The 17,731-nt window shown below is 33.9% G+C and overlaps 1 protein-coding gene across 8 annotated transcripts; it reads right to left on the reverse strand.

Annotated features, from left to right (window-relative positions):
* Window positions 1–4,828: 4,828 nt before the first annotated feature.
* Window positions 4,829–11,885, reverse strand: LOC122318898. 8 transcript variants are annotated; one of them, XM_043136634.1, is made up of 19 exons: window positions 11,802–11,874; window positions 11,611–11,691; window positions 11,327–11,403; window positions 11,078–11,169; window positions 10,634–10,672; window positions 10,460–10,513; window positions 9,461–9,535; window positions 8,833–8,898; window positions 8,653–8,695; window positions 8,178–8,223; window positions 7,393–7,486; window positions 7,229–7,281; window positions 6,979–7,063; window positions 6,793–6,895; window positions 6,615–6,707; window positions 5,915–5,981; window positions 5,424–5,490; window positions 5,264–5,317; window positions 4,829–5,182 (listed from the first exon to the last, which is right to left on the reverse strand). In XM_043136634.1, the coding sequence occupies exons 2-19, from the start codon at window positions 11,649–11,651 to the stop codon at window positions 5,048–5,050; spliced, it is 1,284 nt and encodes a 427-aa protein (XP_042992568.1). In that variant the 5' UTR covers window positions 11,652–11,691; window positions 11,802–11,874; the 3' UTR covers window positions 4,829–5,047. The 8 variants fall into 8 exon arrangements, 6 of the variants coding, with proteins under 6 accessions (XP_042992568.1, XP_042992570.1, XP_042992569.1 ...); XM_043136636.1 differs by having other exon boundaries at window positions 11,597–11,691; window positions 11,802–11,859; XM_043136635.1 differs by having other exon boundaries at window positions 11,611–11,701; window positions 11,802–11,845.
* Window positions 11,886–17,731: the final 5,846 nt, after the last annotated feature.

Below are 17,731 nucleotides of genomic sequence, written 5' to 3' on the forward strand. Positions count from 1 at the left end.
TGGCTTTAGGGGGTATTTATAGGGGCGGGACACTTTTGTAGACATGTGATCACGAAGCTTTAGTTTGTTTTCACACATGAGATAAAATAAAATGATATAAATTGAGATAAAAATTAAGGTACCGTTTGATTAGTAAATTCAATTTAATTTAACTCATTTCATATTATTTAATAATTACAATTTTTTTAACTTTTGATATAAAATATAATAAATAATTTAATTTTTTTAAATTTTAATTCAATTTTTTCAAATTTTAAAATAATAATAATATTAAAAATAATATTTTAAATTTTCATTTTAACTTAATTTATTATTTAAATTGGATATAAAAATTAAATAAAATATTATTAAAAAATATTATTTTAAAATTTAAAAAATAGAATTGTTTAAAAATAAAATTATTTTTATATAAAAATTTTAAAAAATTATAATAATTAAATAAAATGAGTTGCAACTAAAGAACGTAGAGATGGAGAGGAAAAGAACAGAAGAGGGAGCAAAAAATTTGAAGTTGGTAGCTGACTTGCAGCTTTCCATGCATCGATATCATGGTCCATGGAAACCAAAAAACAAAACAGCAAAAAGAGAGACCGGAGTCGGCAGCTGGCCTGTAGTTATTCATCCGTGAACACCTATATATCATCATTAATAATAATGAAAATAGTACTGTAAATAATAATAAAAAATAAACAAATAATTTGAGAATGTATGATAATAGTTATATCTTCAAAATGGCATAGACTTACGAGTCCATAATTAAATACATATATATGAAGTAAATCTATCTCTAAGCTGATTACAGTGAGACAAACTTTTGACTTTGCATGGCAAAATCTCGTCATTGAACATGGTAATTAAACAATAATTGCTTTGGATCCCTACATTATAATTTACATGCATACGATAAAATAGGCCGGCAGCCAAATTAGTCAAAAAGCTAACTTGAGTAGCTCTGTAGCAAGAGAGTCATTGAGAAAGAAAAACAGTAACACTGGGCAAGAATAGCGAAAGAATTTGGCTTTGTTCGTTCTATGTAGTGTAGCCACTGTAGCTAACCAAAACCATATCTTTTAATTTACGGTATTTTTGTATCCTTGGCTTCTAATTTTCTCTTTTGAAATATTGATTACTTTGTTTGGAAACCATCAGACGCCTTGACCGGAGTTACAAAAGAACCAAAACCAAAGTACGTATAAAATGAACTAAGAGGTACTTGAAATCATAAAACTAAACAACAATGCTACATACAGTCGTGGAATTACAAATACTGCGCAATCACTTTGAAAAAGAGTGGGGTCCATGATTAAAAAGTTAGTTTTTTTTTCATGTGGGTTCCATATTAATTATTTTTTTCAAAGCGACTGCACGCCGCTTGCATAACTATGACTGCAAATATCATTTCTCAAAACTAAAACACTTAAACCATGAATTACTATACAAAGTTATAAAACCATAGCCAAATACTTACAATGCAACACCGACAATCTTAACCTATCAAGTCTCAACAAACCTGTTATGAGTTATCTTCTTTGGGGCCAGCTCATCAAAATCTGTTGTATGTCCCTTTTAGGTTGTTAATTAATCTGAATTGGCCTCCTGAATTTTTAACAGTACTAATGATCATTCTGTATGTGTTTCTAGTATAAAAAAGAGTAGGGTTTTGAGAGTTCTTGGAAATTTTGAATTTATATGTTGGAGCTAGCACTTGATGATCATCATGTTGATGAAATTTCAAATTACAATGTTCGGTAAAGACTGCAACTTTAAACTAATCTGCATTCATCCCAAGTTTCTGCCACATACAGATGATTTTTAAAATAATGAATAATAAAGAAATGCTAATTAATTAATAGAATAAAGTAGCGGGATCGATGTAGAGTGTTTTAAAAGGACAGTGGGTGAAATTAAAAAGCTAGGAAGATTTGACCACCTATCCCAAACATTAAATAAATAAAATAAAAAAGTAGAAAAATAAGGATTTGAATAGTTAAAAGAATTTTGTTAGCTTTGTGGAAAAGGAAGACGTTGCTTATAAATCAGTCTCCTTGCCGCTAAGCATTCTATATATATTATATATGATTCTCGTTCATGAATAGAAACTCTACAAATGTTTGTTGTAATCGGCTTTACGTCTTGTTATAGAAATTTACTAGTAATATGAGATTAGCCAGAAAATGAGTCATCTTAATCATTAACTTGATGAATATTATATATATATATATATATTTGATTAGATGAATTGAATGATTTGGTCAACCTGGTCATCATGTCGATATAGCTAGCTAGCAAAGGGGTAGTAATCAAGACATGATCGAAGGAATTAATTACGATCGAGAGAATTATAATAGTACTACCAAAAGTACTGGATCGGTGTAGAGCTCACCTGCTCTGTTGAAAACATGGATCGATGATCTTAAATAACTATCCGTTCGAGAATTTTGATTTTTTCATGTCCTTAATTAGTACGTTACACAACACTCTTTTGCTTTTGATTTTTTCATTTTTTATTGGTGATAAAAAGTTTACTCCATTAATATATTTATAGTGCAGACAGCTACAATTTACCCAATTTCTCTAGAAGATGGACGCGCTACAACTGATATATATATATATATATATCATCAATTTCATCTTTTGTTGCTGTGAATGGTCTTTTTAATTTCAATTGACAAGAGTATCCGATCTATCTTCATTGTCCTGATTACTCTATTCATGAGGTATGTTTAGTCTTCTTTCTCACATGCACGTACGTACACATTGGATAATAATTGAGCCATATTGTCGGACCTTAGAGATGGCCATAAGGGAACCATGACACAATTGGAGATTCCAATTATTGACCTAAAATATGCAATGGAGGTCATTTTTAACAAGATTCGACTTATCACTAGTTGAACTAATTAATGATCTATTGATGTTGTCTAGCATTAATCTTCCTTTCATTTCCTTATACATTTTAACCTTTTTTGTGGGTCTTCGAGTAAAGTTGTGTACGTCTCCTTTTCGCTTTATGTTGACATGATTTGATACAACCAGGAAATGTTATTTGGCATTAATGATAGGCGTTTGTCTGGTGTATACGTCGGGGAACATGTACGTAGGCCAGGAAAAGTAATGCAAAAGTCTGAAACCAAAGATAAGGGGAAGATTAGGTTTATCCGATCCTACCAGTAAGATAATAAAGATATATGCGGTGGGGTTTGGAGAACAAATCCTTTTAGACTCAAAAGACATTTGATTCTTCGATCGCAATTGCGCCATCGATCATTTTCATGCAACATTAGCTAGCATGCAATAGCAGGGGGCCGGGATACGGCAACCGATCGATCTTGATGTTATTGTATTGGCCTGAGTGGCATTCTTTCTACGAAAAATTCTTTCTATATATATTATATATTATATGGAAAGGAGCAGCAGACCGTACACGCCAAGTTCGAGTTAACTTTGGACAAAAGCAGCATCTGCTTTTTCACGTCGGCTCCATGCAAAGAGGGTAGAAAATGACACTGAGTAGCAGTGAATGAACTGATTGAAGTAAACGTTTTTTTTTTTTGTTTTTTTCCTGGGATTCTTTTGATATATAATATTATATATTATCCTTCCTTTTTTTTTTTTTTTTTAAAGATTCATATCATCTAGGCATGAGTTATTAAATAAAAATTTGGCCCACGTTGTCCAAAAGCCAGCTTTCAATATTTTAATGTCGATTCAAATGTTAGATCTCTCTCTCTTCGAGTTGACTGCAGATAATTACAGGCCTCTATCCTTTATTTCTCTAGTACATCATTCAATAGCTCTCGGATTGGTTTATGCTCGCTTTATCTCCTTTTCTTTTCCTTTTTCTTTTTTTCTTTTTTCTTTACCAAGGTAGAATAATAGGAGGGCATATACGTACGTGGGCTAAATTAATACACGTTAAAAATAAAAAAGTGTACAGCGTAGAAAGGATTATCGGTCCTAATAAAAATGGAATAACAGGAAATTAACACATGCACATAATCATGGATGAAGAATATTCCAATGACGTACTATATATATATATATACACTCATAGAACTGAATAGCAATATTCTATATATATACATATATATACACTTATCGATTTGGGTAGCTGAAAGATAAAAGCCATCTTCCAGATTTGAAATATGGATCACGCTTCAACAGATTTCTCAAAGTAGTAATATTTTTGCTGTCCTTATATATATGTTTCAAATATTTTGAAACATATATATAGCTGTGTCTTTTAAGAAATAATAATTATATTTTAGCACCTATTGCAAGGGTCTTCAAAGACTTTCCATTAAAAGCCTGTAACGGGAGGATCATGGGTTTTGACTGCTTGGTTAAAAAGAAGTATTGGGTATACACATAGATCTCATAAAGATTTTATAAAAATAAATTTATAAATTAATAAAATTTGACTATAAATTTATTATATAAATAAATATATAAATTTATTATATATATTTCACTATAAAAAAGAGTTTTTCAATGTGACTTTTTATATCAAGTAATGTCAATTTATAAATTCACTTTTATAAAATCTTTGTTAGGAAACTACGCATTTGTCTTGGATGCCCTGCTTTTCTTTCTTAATTTGTAGACAATGAATAGGGGTTTCTAGCTGAATAAGGAAAATGAGTTATTGTAAAATGGACAAGTCAAATCTGAATAGTTGAGTTTATGTTCTATTGAAACGATACATTCACAATCCGATGCACAGGATTTGATCTGATATGTCGAATTTACTTTACAATAAAAAATATTTTACGATCTAACATAACACGTCAAGCCATGTCAGTTTATGAATTTACTTTTATGGAATTCATTTGTGGATAAAATATCTCTCTTTTCAATATATCGAAATCATAGATAACAAAATCAAAGAATGTACTCAACTGATCATACAAAGCTCTTACTACAAATATTTTTGATACAAAAGGTTGTAAGGCTCCATGATCCGGCATATTCGTTGGTTGATCCATGTATGTATAATTTGCAGCACAAAACCCAGTTAAAACTGAGATGTGTTGAGGAAAACAGAAATTCAGATGGATCCATAGCTTTTCTCACTGGGTATCCTAGCTCCTTGAACAGAAACAGATGGGCTTTCCCACGAGGCTTTTGCGAATGCAGCGTTAAGGTCTTCTGCTCGAGAGTAACCTTGCCCTGCTCCGCTCACCTAAATTGTACAAACCGCAAATTCAACCTAGCGATAGAAGTCTGAACACAAATGGAACACCAAATAATACTGTGAACTTACCGTTTCTAAGCAGGCGGAGAGTATTGTCATGCCTGGCAGTGCATCAATCCCACGCTGCACGTTAACCAAACATAAATATATGATTGTAGAAATAGATTATGACAAAAGTGGCAAACTAAAGAACCATCAAATGGTGGCAAACCAAAGCTAAACAGCCTACCAGGCGTTCTACTCGAGTTTTGTAAATGAATCCTCCGACGCAAAACAGTGTTGAAAATACAATGAATCTGCTCCAGGCCAAATTCCAAGTAGTCCACACATCAATATTCAGAAAGCAAATAGAAAGCAAATAGACGCCCAAAAAGATTTGTATCATACCAGAGGGAAGATACATATTAATGCTTGCTTTTGAAACTATTAATTGGAGTGAAATTACTACTACTGCATCACATGCAACAAGTTGAGGGAAGGTACATTTCAGTAGTATATACAAATGATGTATCTGGAGAGGTTACCAACATCACAAAAAAAAAAAAAGAAATGACAAATATGGGAAAGCTTATATAAATTATATACTGTATCAGACAACCTATTAGTTGGCCAACAGCGCCTCCAGAACACCAACTGTATATCATGCAGATGCCTCCTCCATCACATGTTTGGTTAATTTTACCACTCATCTAATGAAAAAGAAAATAAGGCTAAACGTACATGCAGGATAGCAATCCAAAAATAGCCCATCCTCGTGTTGCATCACCCCCTTGATCCTGCCGATATTCTGCAAAAGAAAAAAAAAATGAAAAAGAGATGCTGGTTTGTTATGGAATTGAGCTTGGAAACATGGAACCAATCAATCAAAACAAAACCTGACCAAGAAGACAGCGAGTTCAGTCAATACTCTGTACCAATGTTATCTACCCTTTGATACAAACATTTTACCCTTTGTCTCACCATCACTTGTTGCTAACTACAACACAAGTGGCATTGCACAACAAACTTGGGAACACAGTAGTCGGCAATACAGAGTCATTTAAATATGGTGGTTTGTTAGATCCTCCACACTCACATACTCACATATAATTTCAGCAGATCCACATTAATTCACAAAATCAACATATCTCATCACCAGAACCTCTTAAATTAAAATATGTTCTTCTGACATGAATGTCTGTTTATTTTCATGTTAGCAGTCTTTCCTGGCCAAATCAAGGATTTGGGCTTCTTTTCCAATAAATTCATTATGCAAAAGTAAATAAATTGGTTGTTTAAAAAAATAAAGGAAATTATTCAACTGTTGATAAATCTTGCGCGCATATATATATATATAGAGAGAGAGAAAAAAGCAGGGCGGGGGGGAGAGAGAGAGAGGGAGAAGAGGAAGGCTTTTGTTATGAAATCAATGTGTGCTTACCACACGCTTTTGTAAGAATGAATTGGATGGGATCATAACCCTCTACTGGGATAGTGACATTAACCTCATATGGATTATCACTGGCCTTCTCACCTGAAGAGAGGAAAAATAAAGTGTTAAACAAGAAGTTTTGAAGCTTGTACAATCATATTGGTAGTACTGCAACAACAATCCATACATCTCCAATCCACAATCACCACTGTGGGCGACAAAGTTGTTGGAGGTGTCCCAGTTGCCCCTGCACCTGATAAACGAACCTCCAAGCCATTTTCTGGAACAACCTTAAGGTAGCCATAAAATATCAGATAGGTAGACATACTAAAGATAACAGGCTTCCCAACAACTAAAATGGCAAGTAAACTACCTTAATTATAGGCTTCTGCACCAAATTCGAAAGAGAAGCAATTGCAGTCATATAAAGGGCTACATGAGTTTGTTCAGTTCGAAAGCTGTAAAAAAGATGTATAATTCTTAATAGTTATTGGCGACAATAGTGGGAAAAAAAGAACCCTGGATGACGGAAGTTTGACAAAAAAAAAAAAATACTTACAAAAAAAAAGAAGTCTGACCAAAAGAAAATGATAAGGCAAAGCAAAACTACATCAGGAACTCACCTGAAATCATGGTGAGACTTTTCAAAACCTAATTGAGTCATGCCATTGTAAACCTACAAAGTTCATCAAAGGAAATTGTTTATCACTTTTATTTTGCCAGGTAGAGGCTTTTTCTTTCCTTGTATAATAAAAGGAAAATATACGTTGATAGCACAAGGACTTACAACTTCCCACGAACGTGGATGAAAACCAACGGTGAAACCCTGAAATACCCGTGGACCTGGTCTCTCACATGGAATAGAAAGTTCAACAAAAACTCTGACACAGACAGAAACAGCCACAATTGTTGAAATGTTAAAGCATCAGACTGAATTTGGATAAGTGAGATACAAAAATGGAAAGAACTACCAGTGTCTCAAAGAAATATTATATTTACCATTGGAGCAACTTTGTGGCTCAACCAATGGCATTGTCATTTCATTACGACCTCTTTTGAACTTATCCACCACTCATAGGATATATTATAATTTGAGATATTTCTCTGTAGACTTCCCCAACAACCAATCATTTAATGGTTATAAATAATTACTTCAATTGGGTTCATTTTAAAAGTGAGAAGTTCTATGGATGTTTGTATCTTATTCATCAAATTCAAAATCGCGGCTTGTAAAATTCAACACAGTGAACTCAAGCTTTCTTTTCTATAATTGGGATCCAGCTTTTCTTGGTGCCTGGCCTTGAACAAGTTTACTTAAACATGTCTTGCTCTTTATTATTATGCATACAATAGTTCATTTAATTTTTGCTCCGAATGAAGCCACAAAAGCTTTAGCAATCATGCCTTTCAAAAGGCCTTTGAGATCCCAACTGTATACATCTTCAGCATGTTAGGCCCAAATTTGTAGCATTTCCATCATAGAGGTAGTAATTCTCTAAATTATATACCAAGAATTAACACTGTGTAACAGGAATAAGAGAGAAGATGAATTTGAGGAACAGTGTAGAAGACCTGCAAGTTGACTCGTAAGTAATGTTGCATATGCATCCAAGCCCACCTGAGATAAGACAAAAAAGAGAATTGCATGTGCCTTAAACTATTTATACAAGGATCTTAATAATTAAAAAAGGAAAAACAAGTTTAGAAATAAGGAGGCAACTTAAAATGTATGAGAATATAAGAAACAGTACATTTTAGAAAGCAAGATAAAAAAATTGCACTAAATGCAAATGCATTAAAAATAAAAGTGCCTTGTCCCATATCTTTTGGGATCAAAACTGCAGATATATTGAATGAAAATATTAATTGGCAATTTATACCATCGCATGGCATGCATAATATTTTAACTTTTCTATTAGACATCATGAGCTTGCATCAATTCTGCTTCGAAGCAGCCAAATACAAGCTATCAACATAGCAGAAACTAAAAAATTTTGATGTATGCAAGGTTCATACATTGAAATTCAGAAATGAAAAGCTCACAAACCTTTACATTTTCCATTTAAACAACTTCCACATACAACATTTACCTGGATCATACCAAAAACTACAATGAGCAAGTTGGAAAACAATTAGTTTGACCAAAAGGAATAGGAGGGTCTTACAGCAGTAGCATGACGGAATCTTATGAATTTCACCCCACATAAAGAAGAATAATATAACCAACCTGAGCTGTACGTCCCCTTTTGTCATAACTATTCTCACAATTCATCAGGTCACCATTGAAAAAGCCCTAGACAAACAGAGAAATTAATTAAGAAGATCAGGTTTACAAATTTGCCAATCTATGGCCTCATGAAGACATTAGGATAAAGGGAACATTCTAGAGACTTTGAAAGGAGTTCAATCTAGTAACTATCCGATATATGTCTCATTTCCATTTGCTAGTTAACCAAGAGTGTGATGGCACAGTATGCTAAAGAAACTGAGAAGGGGAAAGAGGTGAAAAGGGTCACAAAACAAATGCCAAGCAGTCATTAACATTCAAATTATATAACATAGTATATTATAGCAATGTGGTTCATGGCACTAAAGCCCTCTTACTAAGAAGATTCTGGACCTCTCCAGCACCATGGGAGCAGGGGCTAAGCAGAGTCCCATATCAGCTAAAACTGGGGTGACTTCTGTTATTTTTTTCTTTTAAAACTATCATCAATCTAATAGTCATCTTACTTACACCCCCCTCCCTCCAAAAGAAACAGACAGTCTTGAAATTTTCTTTTGGACAGTACAAACATGAATTGCATGGCAAAATAAAGTGCCACCCACATCACTCAGGTTGAAGAAAAGCTTACTTGAACAAAGTCAACTTGCCCTGAACCAGTAACAAAGTAGTTGAACAAATCATATCGGCCAAAATCCACATATCCCTGCATGAGTGTGGCACACGTACACCATATGAACCATACTTGTCAAAGAGAATAAAATGCATGTACAGTGAATTTGTTTTCCCTTTTCATGTTATAGCAACTCAAAACCATAGATGAATGTGATATAATCTCAGTAAATATAATATTCATGGGGAATGAATGTTTTGAAACTTATCAGTTTTCTTTAAACAAATCTCCACAACACATTACAATCAGATTCAGATGCTGCAGGTATTATGCGCAAAGTGTGACCCATGGACCAAAAAACAAAACTCCTATTTCTCTATCTTTATTGATGTCAACTGCCCAGAAAGGCCACACGTTTCATGTCTCACAACCAAAATGACTTTCCTTGATGACTTGCCTCAACACACTGGACTCACATAATTGACTCATTGTCTATCCTCTACATTTGTCATCCATGCAAGAAATTGAAGTTAATCAAGTCAGTGTGGAATTAGAATCTCTCTTTTTCAATTATTTATCATATGTCCACCTAATTACATTTTAGTTAACAGTACTGTGTCACCACATTGATGGTATTGTCATAATTAAGGTTCATCCATATACAATTATGTGCCCCTAGGGCCCTATTGCACTTAATGAGTTTTTTCATTGCTTATTAAAATTATCTAGGAATGAAAAGTTATCACAACAATAAATATTTTACAAGACATCCAATTTTCAAAGAAATTAACTGTGGAAAGTGTATGGAATTCTTCTTGTCATTTATAAATTTTTCCTGACTATTGGTTGTGAACTTATAATAAATGGGTGAGTCCAGGTGCCTTAAGGCGAAGAAGTATTCAAATACAACATGCTGTAAATTTATTTTCAGTCTGAAATAATAAGCATATGCATGAAATAAACAAAAAAGTATGTAATTAAAACAAAACAAATATAGAAATGAAAAGAATGGACTACCGCCTGTGATCTACTCTCCACATCTTTGCAAAATCGAACCACCAAGTCGGAGTCCTGAAGCAGGGCAAAATAATACTGTAATACCATCCGGCTTTGAAATTTATAAAATGTACACTTGGATATCATTAACACATGTAAACAATGCCAAACACAGGCTCCATATAAGGACATTACCTTCCCTTCATATTCAAAAATGTTCCCAGCCCAGCTACTCTAATTAACAGCTCAAGAGAAAACAACTTTATTATATATGAAAGGCAGGATCAAAGTTTGAGCATAAATAGCAGCCAATAAAAAAAGGCATCTTTTTCAAATGGAACTTAAAATTAAGAGGCAGTCGAAACCTGCAGTTATTTGTGTATTAAGAGGCAGTTAAAACTCCAAGTTGAAAAATGAAACTCAGTCCATACGGGCCTAGATAAATTTTTCTTAAAACATATGCTACCAATTTCGAAAAAAATTCCAACAAATCATAAAAATGGGCATTTAATCATCCTATTCAGACCCACTTATGTACATGTAAAAGCATGCTTTACTCATAGGTGCAATTGGTATTCTACATCACCATGAACTGTGGATATATTTGTGTATTTTAGAATCTAAAATAATGTAGGATACGAAATCAACAATGCGACTGGAGTTATCAAGAACGTAGCAATTTGAACTCGGTACCACAACCGAGGCAACCCCAAGTGCCTGTAAAACAACGGCTGAAAAAAAAAAAAACGAAAAAAGAAATTTTTGGATCAGACAAAAGAACCAGCTCATCTTTTTCCTAAGAACAACTAGGTGAGGATATATTTCATAGGACCCCTACCTAAAAATTTCGCTAACAAATTTCAGAACATGAATCAGATGGGAACTTACCCGTGCCGATCATAAATAGCCAAGATAAAGAACGCACGCCTAGCCGCTGTCGCATGGCTTCTAATTTACAACATCCCCTGTCGAAATAAAAGATCAAGATCAAAAAAAAAAAAAAAAAAGATGTGCAGAATACAAAGCCTCAGAAGTGTGTGGTCCTTAGAATTTGAAACTCTGTAAATATTGGACTGAGTACAAGTTATCAAATTACATATTTATTAGCTGAAAACTCAGCAAAAGAGCGAGGGATTCTGAATCGACTAGAACACATACATCAAGATTTTCACCTTCGGAATTTTAGAAGCAAAAAAGCTTCAAGATTTTGCATGGCACAACGAGGAAATACCAATTGCAATCTCCAGTGAACTCTTCAAGAACCCGTAACATATCAAAGATTGGGAGAGTATTCATTAACAAATTTGTAGGAATTCGAGGTTGGCAGACATTATCGTGCCGACGAAGATGAGAAAGAAAATACCTGCAGGTGAGAGCGGCGAAGTGGAAGGACGAGGAAAATGTATTGGCGAGTTGAGGGGCATATTGCCATATTCATTGATTGATTATTAAAGAATAGTTCTACTTGGCGTCCACGAGCCGCACCCTACATTTTTTTAAAAAAAAAAATAATAAATATGTGATGTATAAATAATAAATAAAATAATTTAATTAATTTAATAAATATAAAATAAAATAATAAATATATATATATAGTAATGAAGAGTAACATAATTAGGGCTGAGCACCGATAAAGTCGGAGTCGGATTTGGCCTCCTCCGACTCCGACTCAGACTTTGTCGGAGGCCGAATCCGACCTCCGACTCCGACTCCGCTTAGACCCCACTCTGCTCCGACTCCGACTCCGACTTGTCGGAGCGGAGTTGGAGTTGGGCCTTTTGTTGGGATTTTTTTATTGGGCTTTTTTTTTAGACTTTTTTCTTTGCCCCAATTAACATTTTAATTTTACAATTTGCAACTCTAATCGAATTTGGGCTTCCATATCAATTTTTTTTTTCAAATATAATTTGAGATTTCTAATTTATCTAACCAAAATTATCACATTAGAAAATAAAACTAAATTCAAAATCTAACACTATAAAAAATAAAACTAAATTCAAATGTGCAACCAAAATTAAAAAGTAAATTAAAACTAAATACAAACATTAAAATTACATAACCAAAATTACAACCTAAAATTAAAAATACATAACCAAAATTAAAACCTAAAATTAAAAATATATAACCAAAGGTCCAAAATTACAACCTAAAATTAAAAATACATAACCAAAATTAAAACTTAAAATTAAAAATACATAACCAAAGGTCCAAAATTACAAGCTAAAATTAAAAATACATAACCAAAGGTCCATAAAATGTCATTTTTCAACTTGTGCCTGAAAAAAAAAAAACAAAATTAGTAAAGAAATAAGATACCATATAAATTTATAAAAATAAAGAAAGCAAAATTGAAATAAGATACCGGAAACAAGATTGTCAATCCTCTTCACGAAGTATGCTGGCCATAGAATTGGCTAATTCTGCATTAAGATGTTAAAGTATAGGAAATTAGTATTACAAAATGTTAAAATCAACTCATATAACAATTTAAAAAAATCTCTAGATACATTACCTGAATCTAGCTTATAGCTCTCTGCATCATCAATAGCTTCAGAATAATTTTGACTCAAGCATATGGGAGTAGACTTCAACCAATTTTGCGAGCACACGAGAGCTTCTACAATTCTAGGAGCCAAAGAGCTCCTAAACGGATCCAGGACATGGCCTCCTGTGCTAAATGCTGACTCAGATGCAACGATGGTGATAGGAATGGCCAAGATATCTCTTGCCATTAGAGCAAGAACTGGATACTTGGTGGAGTTGACTTTCCACCAAATTAAAATATCGAAACTCCCCGTAAGAATCTCAATGTTCTCCAACAAATACCGCTCTAACTCCGACTTACAATCCATCAAGGATGTTGTATGCTCTTTATGGAACTCCCTCAAAAAATCCAAGGGATCATAATCTGTAACAGTACTACTACTCTCCATTGATGCACTAGCTTCACCGCTTTGAGTTTTGTTAGCACCAGTTACGCACCCACCACCAAACTCTACATATGTCTCATACAAATATTCCATATCCCTCTTGAGGAGTGCAACAAATTTCTCACCCTTCTCCTCACCCAATGTTTTCTTGAACCAATATGCTTGAGTAACCAACTTGAACCGCGGATCAAGAATAGCAGCAATAAACAACAACCGATTTATTTTTTCAAGATCACCTCAATATTTATTATACTTTGTTTTCATTCTGAAAGTCATTGAACTCAAACGTCGATTACTATTGTCACAAAAATTATTCAAGTGTTTATGAATGGCAATAAGCTCTTGGACATAATTATTTGATGTGACATATAGTGTACCATAAATGTGCAACGTAACACCATAAAATATTTGAAGAAACTTCAAAAAGTTTCTTATGGTCTCCCAATCATCCGGCCCAGGAGCTCTTAGACCCTTTCTCTCATGTCCATCATCAGACAAATAAACTCGTGAGTATGGATCTTCATCAAGCAAAAGTTGGAAGGTTTTTTGATACTTCTCAGCCACGTCTAACATAAGAAAAGTCGAATTCCATCTAGTAGGCATGTCAAGAGTAAAAAAACTAGAGCATTGAACTTTGATCTATCAACATAAGACTTGAAAGTTGCAAGTCTTTGGGGAGAAGACTTCGCATACTTAATCAAATTTCGGACCCTTACAATTGAGTCATCAACATCTTTCAAATCTTCACTTACAATAAGGTTTAAGATGTGTGCCGTACACCTCATGTGAATAAACTCGTGATTTGCAATACAATCCGCACTTCCTATTTCCCTTATTCTCAACCAATCAATAGCAGAGTCGTTAGAGGTAGCATTATCCACTGTAATTGTGAGGATTTTGTCAATGCCCCAATCAAGCATACACTCCTCCAACTCCCTCCCAATCGTTGCCCCCTTATGGTCGCTAATCCGAACAAATGAAATGATCCGCTTATGCAACTTCCAATTATTATTAATGAAGTGAGCGGTCACACACATGTAGTTAATATTTTGGATAGAAGTCCAAGTGTCGTTGGTCAGGCATACTCTTTGTTTGGTGGTCAAAAACATTTTCTTCAAACTATCCTTCTCTCTCAAGAATACCCTCATACAGTCACGCATTCAGTAAATCGAGAAGGAATAGGAAACCTTGGATCAAGGACTTTAACAAATTCTCGAGGCCTAATCATTTTAAAATCCGAGGCCTAATCATTTTAAAATAAAAGACAGGAAAATATTTGGGCCATTTTATAAAAGTTGCGCAAGACTTTACATTTTAGGCTTGTTTCTAACAATATTCTTATTTTATGTATATTTCCTTTCTATTTGAGGTTCTAAAATTCTAGTAAAGACTCTAAGGTTCCATTTGGCCTCTAAGATAAGATACGAAATTCTTATCCCAATTTTTATCTCAGCTAAAACTATATTACCAAACAATCATAAAATACAACTCAAGTCTAGAATTTTATGTCTTTAAACTGTAGCTTGATGGAAAGCTACTGACAGGAACACCAGTGAAATAATCCCGAGACTGTCCTTTCATTTTCCTCGGCAAAAAATGAGTTTTTTCTGCGAGTCACACCAAAAATCTCAACAGATCATGGTTTTATCCCCGAGTCACACCAAATTCCTCAACAAAAATTGGTCACGACGTAGCCCTTGGTAGTTTCCAAGCTATACACATATAGAGGTTGAAGGTGACAAAAAATTGAGCCCATACAAAGGTTGAAGGTGACCAAACCGAGCCCACGATTTTTGTTAAATTTTCATATGATGTTGATCGAGGTCTTCGGTTTTTACAAAATCCCTTCTCCATCGACCAAGAACTCATAATGATTACCCCTAAATCGTGAGGCCGTGCGAATATTTGCACGGAGAGGCAGAGTCACAGACCTCTTCTCCTCGAGCTTGAGCTAAATCTCTCTGTAAAGCCTGTTTTGATCAGCCTTGAGGGTGAGTGATTTGACCTCTGTGCAAACAGTAGCGTCGCTTGGAGTCTATGTACAATTTAGGGCGAATTTCCTTTGTTGTAAAATCTGAAATGGTGTATAAAAGTCATCACCCCAAACTAAGGGGAAAAACTGCCATGAACTCCATCAACAAAGACACTGGTGCTTACAAATTCACACATCGTCGCCGTCAGATCTGGACCACCACAAGTCCTAGGACTCAGTCCTACCAGGTAACCTTCTTGGCCCCTATTACTTGATCTCCATTTATGATTTTTGATGAAATTTGGTTGGCTTAATATTGATTTAATTTACATATAATTTTCAAAATGACAACATGCCTTTCTTGAATCTCCCCTTATTTCTTCTCTCTCTGTCTCTGTCTCTATCTCTCTCTCTCACAATTATGTTGATCGTTGTCATAACAAAATGATATTGCTAAACTCATTTGTGTAACAAAGTTAATCGTCTATATTTGGAAGAGACTCCAAGAAGGAAGGCATCAGTTAAGCCCAAGGCAACATATGTGTGTGTGTGTGTGATATGGTTATAAAGTGGTATTGCTAGATATATCTAGTGTGTACTTGATGTATAAATTAATTATGTGAATTTTAAACTAGACTTATAGACAATATGAAATGATCTCCTAGTATCTATAGTTCTCTATGAACTTTGTCCAAACTTGGAAATTTAAAAACCCTCTCCACCACCACTAGACCCTGTTTCATAGTTCAAACTAACAACAAAAACCACACCTTGAACTTATTAACAAGCCTATGGGATGGTCATTGGTCAGTACATGATATTTTAAAATATGAAAGAAAGCAAAAAAATAGCAAACAGTCTTAAAACTACAAGATGCCACAAAAATATAGAATTATGTGATAATTGATCTGGATTCAGAAGTTAACATAGGAAATGAAACTCGGGGCATGTTTGAAATATAAAAAAATTATTAAAAACTATTTTAAGATTAAAACAGTTTCTGAAAGCACATGTGTACCGCATTTTGGAAAAAATTTTGCTTCATTTTCCTTTCTTTTCTTTCTTTTTGATGAATTTAGAAATGGGAACCAAGCACGCCTTAGCATACTGCAGGTGGCTCCAACAATTGCATCCTTAGCTTGGCTATCTTCGCTTTGAGCTGACCAAGATGAGAGTCTGCATTTAGAATTGAACAAAATACATTTTATCCATTGAGTAAAAAAATATTGCTTGTAAGGGTATGCATATTATGCTTAAATTTTTTTATCAAAGACTGTAATTTGGACAATAGTAATAAAACACAATGAAATTGGGAAAGAAAAACTACATAAATTCAATTACCATTCAAAACCGATAAAAATAATTGAATCACTAGTAACTAACATTCAATTAGTACCTGTTGCATTGTTTTTTTGGGTCCAAGCCATCTCGGCTTTGATTTCAATAACCAACCAAAAAGTCATGTAGTAGCACTTGTTATAACCATGCAAATAGAAGTTCACATAGTGTGTCATACTCCAATACGTCTACAGTGTTGGTTTGAAGTTATTGTGGGCTTTGGGTGGTCCATTGGTTGTATTGGCCTGTGGCCATTTATTTTACTTTCAATGGTCTTGAGTCAAGCCATGGCTCATTTATTGTGGTTAGCCTAGATTGAACTGTCTTTATGTTTACAATCTTTTTAAGTTAACTAATTAGGACCCACTAGTTAGTACATGTCAGTATTTGTTGTGGTTTAGAACGCAATAGTAAGGTATCTAGAAAATGCTGGTTAGAACTCTTATTTTAATGATGACAATTCAATCTTCATGTCGTCTTCTAATCATATTAGAAGATGGAACGAGTTCTGCTCGGTAAAACTTGGTTAAGCGCATTTTCATGGAAGTATAATAAAACATTATCCTTTTTGTTCACCTGTCTTTTCTCTCCTTTTCTATATGGGCAATGACTACAATTTTTACATAAACTATATGTTCTGCAATTTGTCATTTTGTTAACTTGTCACGTTTTTGAAAAGCAAATGGTTCTAGCGTACTCATAACCAAAAATAAATACATAAACTTATTTTTATAGAAATTGAAAATTTTCCTCCTTAGAAAACTCTTTATTTCATATGACATGCATTTGGTGTTTCGAGGAGGAAGCATCCTTTTCAAGTCTCGCTCTATGATATTTCAAAGTGCAAATTTTTCTGAAGTCAGAATTTTTGCCTAATGGGAACAAAAAATGAGAAGAGAACAGATGTCAGTTGAATTCATAAGTACAAAATAAAATGCATATTGAAGTTTGAACTCAAGAACAAAACATAGCATGGAAAAATTTGAATCAAACAACATAATGAGACACAAACTTATAACGAAAATAAGTAAGGAGGAGAGGGCCTCAAGAAGG

Source organism: Carya illinoinensis, chromosome 8 (genome assembly GCF_018687715.1).
Source record: "Carya illinoinensis cultivar Pawnee chromosome 8, C.illinoinensisPawnee_v1, whole genome shotgun sequence".
NCBI lineage: Eukaryota > Viridiplantae > Streptophyta > Magnoliopsida > Fagales > Juglandaceae > Carya > Carya illinoinensis.

Bases quoted from the DNA above. Each gene is read 5' to 3' on its own strand.
- LOC122318898 (XM_043136634.1), bottom strand. From the start codon at position 11,651: ATGCAAAATCTTGAAGCTTTTTTGCTTCTAAAATTCCGAAG. The intron at 9,536-10,459 runs GTAGTCCATTCT...ACACTCATGCAG, and splicing joins TGGAGAGTAGATCACAGGCG to GGATATGTGGATTTTGGCCG. The intron at 5,491-5,914 runs GTACGTTTAGCC...GGCCTGGAGCAG, and splicing joins TTTGGATTGCTATCCTGCAT to ATTCATTGTATTTTCAACAC.